Source organism: Rattus rattus, chromosome 1, assembly GCF_011064425.1.
Source record: "Rattus rattus isolate New Zealand chromosome 1, Rrattus_CSIRO_v1, whole genome shotgun sequence".
NCBI lineage: Eukaryota > Metazoa > Chordata > Mammalia > Rodentia > Muridae > Rattus > Rattus rattus.
The window spans coordinates 23,729,046-23,743,640 of NC_046154.1; the positions used below are offsets into that span (position 1 = coordinate 23,729,046).

General features: G+C 45.7%; 1 protein-coding gene across 2 annotated transcripts; it reads right to left on the reverse strand.

Annotated features, from left to right (window-relative positions):
- Nucleotides 1-7: 7 nt before the first annotated feature.
- Aunip (aurora kinase A and ninein interacting protein) lies at nt 8-13,641 on the reverse strand. Of its 2 annotated transcripts, XM_032896418.1 has the most exons (3): nt 13,367-13,641; nt 2,163-2,292; nt 8-1,010 (listed from the first exon to the last, which is right to left on the reverse strand). In XM_032896418.1, exons 1-3 carry the CDS (start codon nt 13,442-13,444, stop codon nt 175-177), a joined length of 1,044 nt encoding a protein of 347 aa, XP_032752309.1. In that variant the 5' UTR covers nt 13,445-13,641; the 3' UTR covers nt 8-174. The 2 variants fall into 2 exon arrangements, with proteins under 2 accessions (XP_032752309.1, XP_032752307.1); XM_032896416.1 differs by lacking the exon at nt 13,367-13,641 and having other exon boundaries at nt 2,163-2,442.
- Nucleotides 13,642-14,595: the final 954 nt, after the last annotated feature.

Consider the following 14,595-nt stretch of genomic DNA (forward strand, 5'->3'; position numbering starts at 1 on the left):
ACCAGCATGCCTACCACACACTGCCTGCTTTATTTATATACAGAAAATGTTCCATAGTGACAACTGCTTCATCCCACCTGGCCTTTCACCAAACAAATCTTACCCTTTACCCAGCCCCACCCCACTTTCCTCCAGCTCTGCCACTTCAAGATACACTCACATAAACGTCTAGAATTAGTGCCTGATAACCCGATTACCTTCAGAGTCCTGGGTAAAGAGCAGGTGTGGCTGCAGATGTAACAGAGTAGGCCCATCTTGGCCCTGGGCCTGAGAGCTGTCGGGAAACTGCCCTGAGCCTTGATTCCTAGCATTGGTTACATCTTGGAAAGGCATTTTAGTGCTGTGGGCAATGACCTGATGGCCTTGGGAATCTTCAGTGAAAAGCTGACTCCAGGAGTCCCTGTCTCTCCTGTCAATGTCCCAGGGAAATACAGAAAGAGGACAAGGGCTTTTTGTCACCAGTAATGTTTTTTTCCCACTGTGGGATCCAAGCCTGTATGTCTGAAGATGCACAGGGGCCTGCCTGTTCTCCTTGGCAGGCGCCCTTTTCTCCACTTTGGCTTTGTCCAAGGGCTGATGGCATTTACCCCCAGGTGGTCTGATGTGGCTTCCCATCCCTGGACAGTCCGTCTTAGATCCACAAAGTCCTTCCCTTTTCCTCTTGGCCTCTCTTTGATCCAGCAAACAAGAATGTTCTAAGAACTGGGTAAAGGAAAAAGCCAGGGGGGCTTTACTTTCTCCGGTGCCCATCAGGACATCTGGCTGGGGAAAAGACATCATAGTCAAAGATGTTGTTTCCAAACTCTGGCAGCCTGAAATCTGGGGAGACTGAGGAGAATGTCCAGCTTCCCGGATGTCTGCAGGAGTTGAAGTGGCCAAAGGGGACACCAAGCAATCATCCTCTAATCCCTGGTCCAAACAGTCTAGCTGGCTTCTAGACTTGCATTCTCTGTTGATCTGATTTTCTTTGAGAGAGGACGCGTTCTTCTGGTTACCACCATTTGCCATTCCTAATGAAACGGAAGACAATTACACTGAGAAAATGCTCTGGCCAGGAGTTCGTTGGACTTTCCAATCCAGTATCAGGCACTGTTCCTGCAGTACAGGGGTCCCAGACTCTTGAAACAACTTCAAGGCTAATAGTCCTATTTTCTCTGCTGAAAGCTCTAAGACCTCAATCATACATTCCCCTATTCAAGCATGATGTTTCCAGGGAGGTACCCTCTGCCTAATATGTCAAAGACGCTTTACAGTCAGACCATAGCTGACTTCTTCAACTCAGTTTTCATCACAAGGTTCTTAACAAAGAGCCAAACAGTAACAGTTTCGCTTGTTTTATTTACTATGGTTTCTACTAAACATCGGTCCTGCCTTGGCTAACTACATACCCAGGCATTATCCTTAAGGAAATATGCTCGGACATTTGTTTTGTAAGGTCATAAAAAAATCATATTAGCAATCAAAGTATAATTTTTAAGTAATTATAAAAATAAATGTCATTTCTCCACAACTCAGACATTTCATGAGAAAGCCAATGAAGATAGTAGGATGTTAAGTCAACCAGTTAGAACGGAAAACAAGTTAGTGTCTAGCCTGTCCATTTCAGTAAGTGTGGGATCGATCCTGTTCTCCCTTAAAGATGAATGATACAGGATTCCTATCCACTCAAATCACACTCAAATTATATAAAGAATTTTAAAAAGCAGAATGGTGGATTTTCTTTTTACTGCTAAGATATATTGCAGACACTATTCTGTGAGAAACTTCAATTTTTCTTAAGAATTCAACATAGAGTATATAAAATACACCAGATTTTGAAAATAGTGAGTGTTTTGGGTGGGGGGAGTGAAGGAATGGCAACTTCCCTTGTTATATAAAAAAGAAAAGTACGTTTGTGTTTGGAGAACAGTGCACACGAAGGGCTCTGTGTGTTCCAACCTGCTCTGAGACAGCTCTCCCTATGCTCTCCCTCACGGCTCTATCAGTGAAGACAATATTTAAAATTAGATGGAGCAGAACAGAACCAGCAAGCACACGTATAGAGGTATGTATAATATCCAGCTTCTCCAAAGCAACATCTACGGTTTATAAAGACTCCACCACGGGGAAATGACACCCTTGTTCTGCTCCTCAGATCCCGGTGTCTCCAGTGGCTGCCATACCTGGCTGTGAGGTGACAAAGGAGGTGATGCTGGTCTGCCGGGTTCCTCTTCTTTGAGTAAAAGGAATACTAGGTTTCCTCTCTCCAGGAAGCAACGTCAGCATTTTGGTGCCTAGTTTGAGTAAATGTGTCTGAGGGAGAAAAATACCAGAACCCATCTCTATTATTAACAGCAGTGATTCTTGGAGGCATAGTAGTCCCACCCTGTGGGCCCAACTCATACCCCATTCTCTAGGAAGATTGTGATCTGTGCTGGACGTCACCTCCCTCTGCTTCCTCCCATTGTGAGGATTCTTTTTTTTTTTTGTTCTTTTTTTTTGAGCTGGGGACCGAACCCAGGGCCTTGCGCTTGCTAGGCAAGCGCTCTACCACTGAGCTAAATCCCCAACTCCCATTGTGAGGATCCTTACTTCAGCCCAGTCTTTCCAATATCCAAGAGTTATCAGTAAGACTGACCAAACAGTACTAATCAAAGAATGCAAAGATGAGGCCCTCTCCCTTAGATTTAGAAATAACTGATTCGGGGGTTGGGGATTTGGCTCAGTGGTAGGTAGAGCGCTTGCCTAGCAAGCACAAGGCCCTGGGTTCGGTCCCCAGCTCCGAAAAAGGAAAAAAAAAAAAAAAGAAATAACTGATTCTGTACTAGCAATCAATAAATTTTTGATAATTTTCAAATATGCACTTAACAGGTAAGAACATGGCCACAGAACCATATGGGTTGGGCTCAAATCATTCAAACATCCCTTTATGGTCAAAGTCCTGAAGAAACCCAGAATAGAAGAAACATAAATAATTGTAAAGCAACATATGCTACCTAGGAAAACTTTCCACTAACCCCAGGAACCGGTGTCTACTCTGTCTGCTCTCCACCAGGGCCAGCAGTCTGAGCTGGAGCAAGCAGAGAGGCAAATGGAAGGTGGCAGATAGGAAAGCCGAAGCAGCCCTGTTCGTAAGATGAAATGGTTACAGACAAGGAAACCCTACACTACTAGAAAAGTCTAACTGACAATCACTTCCAACAAGGTGGAAAGATACATGAGCTTCCATACATCTGTAGCCTTCCTATATACCAGTAACAACCATGCCAAGGAAGAAGCCACATCCAAAATTACCTCAAAAAAGGGAGAACACCTAGGGATAAACTTAACCAAGTAAGTGAAAGATCTCTACAATTATAATGGAAACTTTAATAAAACACTCAGAGAGACTGAAGACACTAGAATCTCCCATGTTCACTGAAGAATTGAGATTGTGAAAATGGCTGTCTTAACCGTGGTCATTAATACTGTCAACTTGGCAGGAGTTAAAATAACCAAGGAGACAGGCCTCTGAGCACACCAGGAAGGGATTATCTAGATGAGGTTAGCTCTGGCCTTGCCTGTTCAGGGCTCTCTTACCTGAGGTGGTGGCACTGTGCGGGCCACCAGCACTCAGACTCTGCTTCCTAATTGCAGACACAATGTGAGCAACTGCCCTCAGCTGTACAGACGGCCAGGACTTCACCACCACATGGACTACGTCCTCAAACTGGGAGCCAAATCCCATCCTTTTTTTTTTTTTTTTTTTTTTTCCAACTGCATACTTTCATTTTCTTTATGGTATATATACCATGCTTTGATTATCCACTCAGTTCACCTGTTGATGGACATCTGGGTTGATCCCATCTCGTCAGGAGTAGGAATAGAGTGGCACTAAACATAAATAAAGGACTTACTGCCGCAGGTTGTAAGTCCTTTGGGAACAGGAGCGGAAGGCCTGGGCCATGAGCTTGCTCTATTTCCCACGCTGATCTCACAGTGGTGCACCAGGCTCCCGTCGGAACCAGCTGTGAATACGGTTCTTTTCCCCTCACAATGTACTTGTCGGTTTCCCCTCAGACTTGTTTATTTTTATTTCATCAGTACGAGTGTTTGCCTACACGTCTGTGGACTGAGTGCACGTCAGTGCCCTCAGAGGCTGGAGGAGAGCACCAGCTCTCCTGGAAGTGGACTTACAGACTGTTGTTATTAACAGGTTTCACCATGTAGACCCAGCTGACCTTCAATTTGTGGGTCTCCTGCCTCCACCTCCCAAGTGCTTAGACCACACACACACTAGACAGCAAATTATTAATTCTAGGCAGTTGACTTCAGTTCCACATTTGGAAACCTTGTTGTACTTCAAGTGGTTAAAACAAGATTGTACATTTAAAGTCAGATTTTGCCAGGTATGATGGCACGCATTTCTAATCCCAGCACTGGAAAGGCAGAGGCAGGTGGATTTCTCCAAATTCAAGATCCAACTGGTCTATATAGCAAGTTCTAAGCCAACCAGGGCTACATACAAACCACACACTTACACAGAGCAGTGCCGACTGGGGAGACGGCCCAGCTGGCAAAAGCACTAGCTGTGCTTCCCGGGGACCTGCACACATGGGAGTCGCTACCATCTGTAGCCCCAGTTCCGGGGGAACCAATGTCTTCTGCCTCCCACCAGCAACAGGCATACATGTACACAGACATACATGAGAGCAAACATTCATGCACATGAAAAGTTAAAGTTACAAAAGAAACAACTATCTGACCCAACCAAAACCCAAATACCATGAAAAGCCGGCCGTGAAGAACTGGAAGGAGAGAGAAGGAGACCCTGGCGGCTTCCCTAGCCTGCTGCTCGGAAGCACTCTCCGGGTCAGCGGGCACCCAAATGAGCACTGCGGTCCTGATCAACTAAGTCCACATTTTGTTTGTTTTCTTTTCCTTTCTTCATTTTTTTTTTTCTTTTTTTCGGAGCTGGGGACCGAACCCAGGGCCTTGTGCTTCCTAGGCAAGCGCTCTACCGCTGAGCTAAATCCCCAACCCCTCTTCATTTTTTTCAAGACGGGGTTTCTCTGTGTAGCCCTGGCTGTCCTGGAACTCACTCTGTAGGCCAGGCTGTCCTGGAACTCAGAGATCTACCTGCCTCTGACTCCACAGTGCAGGGATCGAAGGCTTGTGCCACCACGCCCAGCCAATAGGAAGACTGGGACTTGGAGAAGCCGAGGTAGGGTCTGCAGTTCAGAGGTGACTTCCAGACACTGCAGACCCTTGATCCACTGCTCAAGCTACACTGCTGTTAGGGAAGCCTGGGCAGTACAAATGGCCAGCTGAACTGCAGGCCGAATCATTCCCAGGGCTCACACTGGAGTTCCCACAACCCAGGTAAGACAATCGTGAGGTCCCATGTCCTGTGTTCCCCTGCTAGCGGAACAATTATATTTTCTCCATGAAAGAGAGAGGTCCTTATTGCTTCACTCTGAATTTAATTTTGAGAAAAAGCCTGTGACTATCTTGATCCATAATCTGAATCCCAAAACTAGAATGCAAAGCACTTCTGCCTTGCTCCTTAGAAATACTCACTCTTGGAACCTACCCAACACATTGTAAGATGCCCACGCTGGCATATGGTCTTTCAATTTTATGGGAACACGTGTTAAATGTGTGAAAAATTGTGAATGATATTTGAGTATCTATACGCAAGATACTGAAATGCAAACAAACAAAATGCTCAACAAGGTCAGCTCGCATCGGGGAGGGGTGTTCTTTGCTGTAAACCAAGGCAGGAGAACAGAGAAGAAGCCACTGGGCTAATGCCCTTTACATGAGTCAGGACATTATGCAAGCAAGTTTCCCTTGGAGAGTCTCAATTGGTGGTTAAGGCAAGCAGATGTGAGTTCTAGGAGATCAGAGTTCGTACCCAGTCAGGTGGGAAGATAAGTAAAGCCAGGCAGCCAGGCTACACCTAGCTGTCTCATGGGAAGTGTCACTGGCAAACAGCTGTGGAAGGCAGGTGACTGGATTGACCACACTGAGGAACTGTGGGCTTCTAGATTAGGGTACAAACTTGGAAACTTAAACAGTCAGTGACCTCCAATTCTGGCCTGAGAAAAGGTAACTTCTGACTAAAATGGATGCCAGGGTGACACAAGCGTAAGACTAGATGACAGTCTTTGCCAGGCTACGGGTGTACACCCACAAGTGCTGCCCTCTTGGACTCCTTACTGCTAAGCCTTTCTTTCCATTTAGTGAACTAAGCTTTTCTTCTCTATTACAAAGAAAGGAGGTAGTATCAGCAAGGAGGAGTGTTAATAAACACGTCAGCAGCCACGTTCCTGGATGTCTCCAGCCTATTTTTACCCAAAAACACTCCAAGTCCTCCCACTCATCCCTCAGAGGACGAGTGAGGCACTGCAACAGCAGCAGAGATGGTGAGGCTGCTGGTTGTTCACTGGCAGACACCGATTTACTGAGACAACTGTAAAGACTCCTGCGGCCTTTCGGTCTAATGAAGAGAAGGACAAAAGGGACGGATTAAAGACAGAGCACATTGTGTGCTGGACGGACGTGCTACTGTGAAAGAGTAAGCAAGGATGATGAGTGTGTGCGGCAGGGACCAAGGCGCCTACGTTATGGTGGCTAAGGAAGAACTCACTGATAACACTGGGATCGGAGCAAGCGCAGAATGGGGCATGTGACTCGGCTCCATCCGCTCTGGAGCTAATGCACCAGGCCAAGGGACCTGAAGAGCAGTAGGGTCGGTGTGGCTGGAGCAGAGTGAGGCTGTGCTTGCGGGACTAAAGGGGCTTCTGGATGTTATGAGGAGATGGATTCAGTTTAACTGAGCAAAGGGTCATTCTGGCCATGTGGGAGAGACAGTAAGAAACACGACTCGAGACCAGGCATTGAGGCACTCTCCTAACCCCAGCACATGGGAAGCTGAGGCTGGAGGATTTTGAGTTTGGAAGCATAGTGAGACCTTAGCGGGGTTGGGATAGACAGAGCTGAGGATATGGAGGTGGTCGAGGACTTGAATACCATGTAAGAGGCTTAGATACAAGGAGGCCTCATGTTAACCCAGGGACACACTGATGGGACAGGAAGGAGGAAGAATGGAGGGAAGGATTCTAAATATAGCGAAAGCCCAGCAGAGAATGTGCTGACGGGATGAATGCTAATAAAGCTGCCCAGGGGCAGGCAGCCACTGTTCCACCTCTCTGGCCTAGAAACCCACGACGACTCAGCCCGGGTCTCTGGTATGTTCCCAGTCCCATCTCTCCTGGTCATGCCCTTCCTTTAGTTATAATGACATTTAAGTATAACACAATGAAGATAGCAAACGCATTAATCACCTTACATCGGTGCCACCTCCCTCATGTGTAGGAAAAATACCTTTCCTAAGGGCTCACAAGGACACCCGCACACGCACACATGTGCCCATACGGACACATCTGCATACGAAGTACAAAGGATTAAAAAGCCAGGGAGAGGAGTTGCTTTGGCAGCAAAGCACTGGGGCAAGGGGGCAGGGGCAGATTTTTCAATGTTTTTTAAGCATAGTTAAAAGATAAATCTTTAAAGTTTTATAAATTAGTCTTTCAGTCACAGAACTTGGGGGTCTTACGTGAAGGTGTAGCTGTCGCCCCAGTGTGTGGAAAGCACCTCCCTTACTCAAGGCTCTGCTCTGTGTCCAGTTTCCTACAGCAGCTCCAGTCTAACACGGCAGTGGAAATTATGGAAATAAACAAGTTTACAATGTAATGTGTCACCCTGCCTACCGAGGTGAGTTTCTACACCATCCTACTCCGCCATGACTGTCGTATTTAGCTGGTGTACTTCACTGTGTACTCTACGCTCCCATGAGAGTCAAAGAGACCATCTGCATAACTGTTTATCAGTATATTGCTCTGGTTTTTATTACTGTTCTTCATAAGGTAAAGCTTTAGGGCCCGGGATGTACCTCAGTTGGCAGAGTGCTCATCTGGCATTCAGGATGCTCTGATTTTCATCTCTAGGACCTTATAGCATTGGGCATAATGGCACATGCCTAAAATCCAGCACCCAGAAGACGAGCGATGGGAGATGGGAAGTTCAGGTCATCCATGACTACATATGAGCTCAAGGACAACCTACAATGCACAAGACCCTGGGGGAAGGGGTTGGGGATTTAGCTCAGTGGTAGAGCGCTTGCCTAGGAAGCACAAGGCCCTGGGTTCGGTCCCCAGCTCCGAAAAAAAAGAACCAAAAAAAAAAAAAGACCCTGGGGGAGAGAGGGCTCAAGACAGGGTTCCTCTGTGTAGCCTGACTGCCTGGAACTCGCTCTGTAGACCAGGCTGGTCTTGAACTCAGAGATCCACCTGCCTCTGCCTCCTAAGGGCTGGGATTAAAGGCGTGTGGGACCACTGCCTGGCTGAGACCCTGTCTTAACAAGGGCTGTAGAGATGATTCAGTAGTCAAGAGCACGCTTTTGGGGTTGGGGATTTGCTCAGTGGTAGAGCACTTGCCTAGCAAGCGCAAGGCCCTGGGTTCAGTCCCCAGTTCAAAAAAAAAAAAGGGGGGATTTAGCTCAGTGGTAGAGCGCTTGCCTAGAAGCGCAAGGCCCTGGGTTCGATCCCCAGCTCAAAAAAAAAAACCAAAAAAAAAAAAAAAAAAAAACTCGATAAAAATAAATAAATAAAAACCACTTAAAAGTAACATCTTTATTAAAAAAAAAAAAAAAGGGCTGGAGAGATGGCTCAGTGGTTAAGAGCACTGACTGCTCTTCCAGAGGTCCTGAGTTCAAATCCCAGCGACCACATGGTGGCTCACAACCATCTGCAATGAGATCTGTTGCTCTCTTCTGGTGTGTCTGAAGACAGCTACAGTGTACTCATATAATAAACAATTCTTTAAAAAAAAAAAGAAAAAAAAGGAGTTGGGGATGTAGCTCAGTGGTAGAGCACTTGCCTAGCAAGCACAAGGCCCTGGGTTCGGTTCCCTAGCTCTGGAAAAAAAAAAAGAAAAGAAAAAGAAAAAAAAATCTCAATAAATGCTGGACAAAGTGGTGCATGCCTTTAATTTCAGCACTCAGGAGGAAGAGGCAAGTGGATCTCTGTGAATTCAAGGCCAGCCTAGTCTTCATAATGAGTTCCAGGACAGCCAGAACTATGTAGCAATATTTTCTCAAAAAAAAACCTAAACCAAACCAAACCAAACAAAAATCTTAATCAAAAATTTTTCATAGGTATCTATCAACAGGAAAAAAAATACAGCCAATATAGGGTTCAGTACTAAGGCTTCAAATACCCACTAGACTAGGGGACACGTCTTGAAGGATATCAATGTGTTACTGTGGCTACCACCAATGAAGCCTTTTGTTTTTAAAATAATTCAGTATTATCTGTTTGGTTTTATTTTTATAAGCCTGTATGAAAATGAGTGTCTGTCATGAAGCCCAGTGGCCTTGAACTCTTGACTTTCCCATCCCCATTTCCTGAACACTGGGGTTACAGGCCTGTGCTACCATGCCTGGTTAAATAGTTCCTAAACCATAAAAAAGAAAATACCACTATTCACTGTCCCACATTGACCTCTGTGGTGAGGTCAATACTGCATGCTTGAGGCAGTGAGAACAGGTAAGACGAAAACTCACTCTAGATATAGGTCAGACTATGTGCTGCCCTCACTCTCTCCAAAGTAAGTTTTATTCAAGGACTGAGAGGGGAAAGACAGGTTCTCAAAGCACTGGCCAGTGTGCCATGTGCCTCTCCGATGGCTAGAGGAGGCAGGTTTCTATAGTCTGCTAGACACTGTAGTGCTCTTGTCTGGTATTTGAAGAGTTTTATGAGAACACAGTAGGAAAATACACATTCATGGCTAAGTGTATGGATTTTTTCCTCACAGTCAAGCAAACAATCCAGGCAGCAAAAACCAGTTAAACGTCCTCTGACTCAATTCATTTATGACTCCATTACTCACAGATGTCAGGCCCTACAGGCTCAGAGGCGGCCCTTAAGAACGCTATCCCGGGCTGGAGAGATGACTCAGAGGTTAAGAGCACTGACTGCTCTTCCAGAGGTCCTGAGTTCAATTCCCAGCAACCACATGGTGGCTCACAGCCATCTATCAGGTCTGGTGCCCTCTTCTGGTCTGCAGGTGCATACATGCAGACAGAAAGCTGTATGATGTATACATAATAAATGTTTAAAAAAAGTCTGTTAAAAAAAAAAAAAAAAAAAAGAACGCTATCCCCCTTTAGATACCGATCACAAGCCTAGGGTTGTTTGACCAATGCTATCATTCCGGTCCACAAACCACTGTAATCTGCTCTCGAGAGCCCAGGGAAACACTAGCATTTATTGTTTTTTTTTTTTTTTTTTTTTTTTTTTCGGAGCTGGGGACCGAACCCAGGGCCTTGCACTTGCTAGGCAAGCGCTCTACCACTGAGCTAAATCCCCAACCCCATTTATTGTTTTCTTTAAATATTACATATACCAGGTCATCTCAGCAAGAGGATCAAAAAGATCAAGGTCGGGTTGGGGATTTAGCTCACTGGTAGAGTGCTTGCCTAGCTGCTTTTAAGGCCCTGGGTTCAGTCCCCAGCTCCGAAAAAAAAGAAAAAAAAAAAAAAAAGATCAAGGTCAGCCTGTTCTACAATGGTAAGCTCCAGGCCAGTCTGGGCTACATAAAAAGAAAACAAACAAAACTAGCCACACATATTACATAGGTACCGAAGAACACATGCATAAGATTGTGCCACATTCACCAAGACATGACTTTTGGGTTTTGTGGTGATTTTGTTGCTGTATCCCCCAAGGCAGTCTCACTGTATAGTACGAGCTGACCTAGAACTCATCCATACCAAGGTGGCCTCAAACATGGAATCTGCCTGCCTCCAGCTTCTGGGCCACATGCCATTAAACCAGCTCGGAAGCTGTTTTAAATAGCACAAGACACAACGCAACTCTTCATTAGTTAGGGACTACTGACACACACACACACACACACACACACACACCTCTGCTATGGACTGAACTATGGTTACATGGAGTTCATAAATTGAAACAAACTCCCAGTGAGATGGTACTTGGGAGATGGCGGTAATTAATAATGCATGAGGGTGAGGGTGAGCCTCTGATGACACTAGAGAGAGTGCTGTTTCTCCTCCTCTCCACACATGAATCCACACAGTCAGACATCACAATGCCACCTAAGCACATTGTGTGCAAGCTAGGAGAATCCTCACCAAAACATGACTCTGACGACACTCAGATCGCAAGACTGGCAGTCCTCACAGCGAAGAAAACCACTTCTGTTGTTTAAGCCATCTAGTCTATGGTATTTCACTATGGCTGCCTGAGCCAACTACAGTAATATTACTTCATACAATGAACGACATGCTATGCATGTAACATTACAAAAGCATGAAGGCAGCGCTATGAAAACGTGATTCACAAGGCAAGAAGTAAAACCCAAGCTTCACGCTGGAGACACGGCTCAGTAGTTAAGAAATCTTGGGGCTGGGGATTTAGCTCAGTGGTAGAGCGCTTTTACCTAGGGAAGCATAAGGCCCTGGGTTCGGTCCCCAGCTCCGAAAAAAGAACCAAAAAAAAAAAAAAAAAAAAAAAATCTTGGTGCTCTTCCAGAGGAGCCAAGTTCAGCTCACAAATGAATGCAACTACAGCTCCCCTCTAAAGTCATCCATACAGACATCCAGGGGTAGCTGGGGATGGGCTGGAGAGAGAGCTTAGAGGTTAAGAGCGCATACTCTGTCTGAGGACCTAAGTTCGATTCCCAGGGTATCAGGTGGCTTACAACTACCTGTAACCTCAGCTCCAGCAGGAGGACTCTCACACCTCTATCTGACCTCTGTGGGCACTTACACTCATATACATAACCCCCACGCATACGTCATTTTTTTCCACATGTAAGAGGTTTATTGAGGACAACAGACACAAGGGGAGGGGGGGAGAAAAGAAGCATTGAAGTAATTTTTTTTTTCCGAAGCTGGGGACCGCACCTAGGGCCTTAGCAAGCTCTCTACCACTGAGCTAAATCCCCAACCCCTGAAGTAATTTTTAAAAATTAAACTCAAATTGCTAAACGACGTATGGCATGCAACTATTTGTGGAAAAAGAATCATTTGCACGCGCACACACACACACACACAAATTACAGGCAAAGCCAGGAGTATGTTTCATAGACTAAATGTTTAGACTATATGTTTAAATCACAGAACACATCAATCAATATATTACCTATTCCAAAAAATGTTCTTAAGAGGAAAAAAATTGTGAAAATTTGTTACCCCTCAAAAAATTACTTCAGGGGTTGGGGATTTAGCTCAGTGGTTAGAGCGCTTGCCTAGGAAGTGCAATGCCTTGGGTTCGGTCCCCCGCTCCGAAAAAAAAAAGAACCAAAAAAAAAAAAAAAAAAAAAAAAAAAAAAAATTACTTCAGCCAGGCATTGGTGGCCTTTAATCCCAGCACTCGGGAGGCAGAAGCAGGCAGATCTCTGAGTTCCAGGACAGCCAGGACTACACAGAGAAACACTGAAAACTGCTTCAGTTGTAAGATGACTTTAAGAATCCTCAATTTTTTTCAGCTTGGTTGCACACACTAATCCTAGCACTTGGGGAGGCAAACAAGTGGATCTCTGAGTTCAAGGCCAGCCTGCTCTACACAGGGAGTTCCAGAGCAGCCAGAGTTACATAACAGAAAAACCCTGGCTCAAAACAAACAAAACAAAACAAAAAAAAAAAAGTCTCCAATTTTTCATCAGCAAAAAAAAAAAAAAAAAAAGGTTAACAGCTGGTCTATAGCCTACTAATCAAACTACTTAAATCTCAGATCTCCACCTGTTCCGTTCAATGTGCTTTAATAGTCTCAAATCAATAGCAATCCTTCTAAACTCCAAAAATCACATTTCTCTTGAAACTACTTCTGGAGACATATTATGTTCTGCCTAGGTAATTGGACGGATACTACCATATAGCTATACCAAACAAGGTGACATCTAAAACCCAAACAACAGCCAGCATAAAATGCTAAACAAGCAAGTATCTCACACATGGTAATGGGCGAACTGGGTGAACCTGGACTACTCAACCTTCTTTCACTGGTGGGGAGAAAAAGATTAATGACAGCCAACGCATATTAAATGTCCATTCGTCTCCAGCACCTCAGGGATGCTCATTTAATGTTGGGCCAGATCCCCGTTCTGCATTCTCGATGTTGCTGGTCCTGGCAAGCTCGGCAGAACACACCCAGTGGGTGACCAGTAGTTGAGCCTCTCCCAGCATGCCCCAGGACGACTTAGGAGCCAGCTTCTGGCCTCGCGCAGCCGGTCGCCCCAAAGCCGTCCTCCCACCGTGCCGACCCCCTCTCTCAGGCGTCCCCAAAGTCCGCGTATCGCCTCAATGACGGCGTCCCACCTGCATCTTCTGCCTCTTCAGCGCCGCTGCGTCCAACCACACGCCACACGCCTCCTCCTCTGGCCCTCTACGACTCATAGCGGCAGAGAACCGCGAGCCCCTGTAGCGGCCGTTAGCGGAGACCCGCGTTCAGATCTCCCGCCACTGTAGGAGGCGGGGCTCCGCCCGGCCGTCGTGACGTAATTCCGCCTCTAACCACGCCCACTGCGCGAAGGAGCCCTGGTCACTTCCCCCCTCAACCCCCGCAGTGCTATTCATTCCTGTGTAGACTCTGAGTAAGACTCCACCAACTTTGGTTGGGCAGGACAGCACTTTTGATGTATTCATATAATTTATATGACTATAATATGTGAATACATAATTATTATCGCTTCTCGGCCTTTTGGCTAAGATCAAGTGTGAATACATAATTATATATAACATAATAAAATAAAAATATATTCTCTGTGTGGGTTGTTATATATTATTATATGTGAATATACATTTATGTAAATATATCGTATATAATTTTTAAAAATTACGTATGGGGTGTGTGTCTGTAGGCATGCGTGCATGAGCGTAGGTGTACATGGAGGACAGGCGTCGGATCCTGAGGATGGAGCTAGAGTTATAGGTTCTTCCGAGTCACCATATAGTAGTTAGAAATCAAACCAGGGTCCTCTGCAAGAGCAACCAGTGCTCTTAACCGCTGAGCCATCTCTCCAGTCTCAGACTGTACTGTTTCACTACGGAGCCTCCCCTCCCACAAAGGGAACAGTGGAGCCAGGCTCTAGACCTCACTCCAAACCCTCTTACCCCTGGTTGGCCTGGTGATTACCAGACACTCAAGGTTGCCACTAAGTGGCATGTAAGACTCACTGAGCCACCACGTGGAAGATCTGTGAAGACATGAAATAAAAAATGGAATGTGCCACAGGCCTTAAATCCCAGCAGAGGCAGGTGGATTTCTATGAGTTACAAGGCAAGCCTGGTCTACAGAGCGAGTTCCAGGACAGCCAAGACTCCACAGAGAAACCCTGTCTCAAACAAACAAAACTGGAATCGAGGATGAGGCTGTAGCCGATTTGTTAGAGTGCTTGTCTAGCTTGCACGGAAGGCTGTTAGTCCAAGCACTCTAACAAAGAGGCAGAGGCAGGCAGATTTCTGTCAGTTCAAAACAGAACTAAAAGACAGTTTGTAATTATCATTTGGAGTTATAGGAGATTGTGAGCCACCAACGCATGTGCTGG

What these genes read in the sequence shown, in the direction of transcription:
- Aunip (XM_032896416.1), bottom strand. Translation starts at nt 2,382, where the DNA reads ATGAGTTGGGCCCACAGGGTGGGACTACTATGCCTCCAAGAATCACTG. An exon ending in CTTTGTCACCTCACAGCCAG is followed by an intron (nt 1,011 to 2,162) that starts GTATGGCAGCCA and finishes CCGTTTCATTAG; the next exon opens with GAATGGCAAATGGTGGTAAC.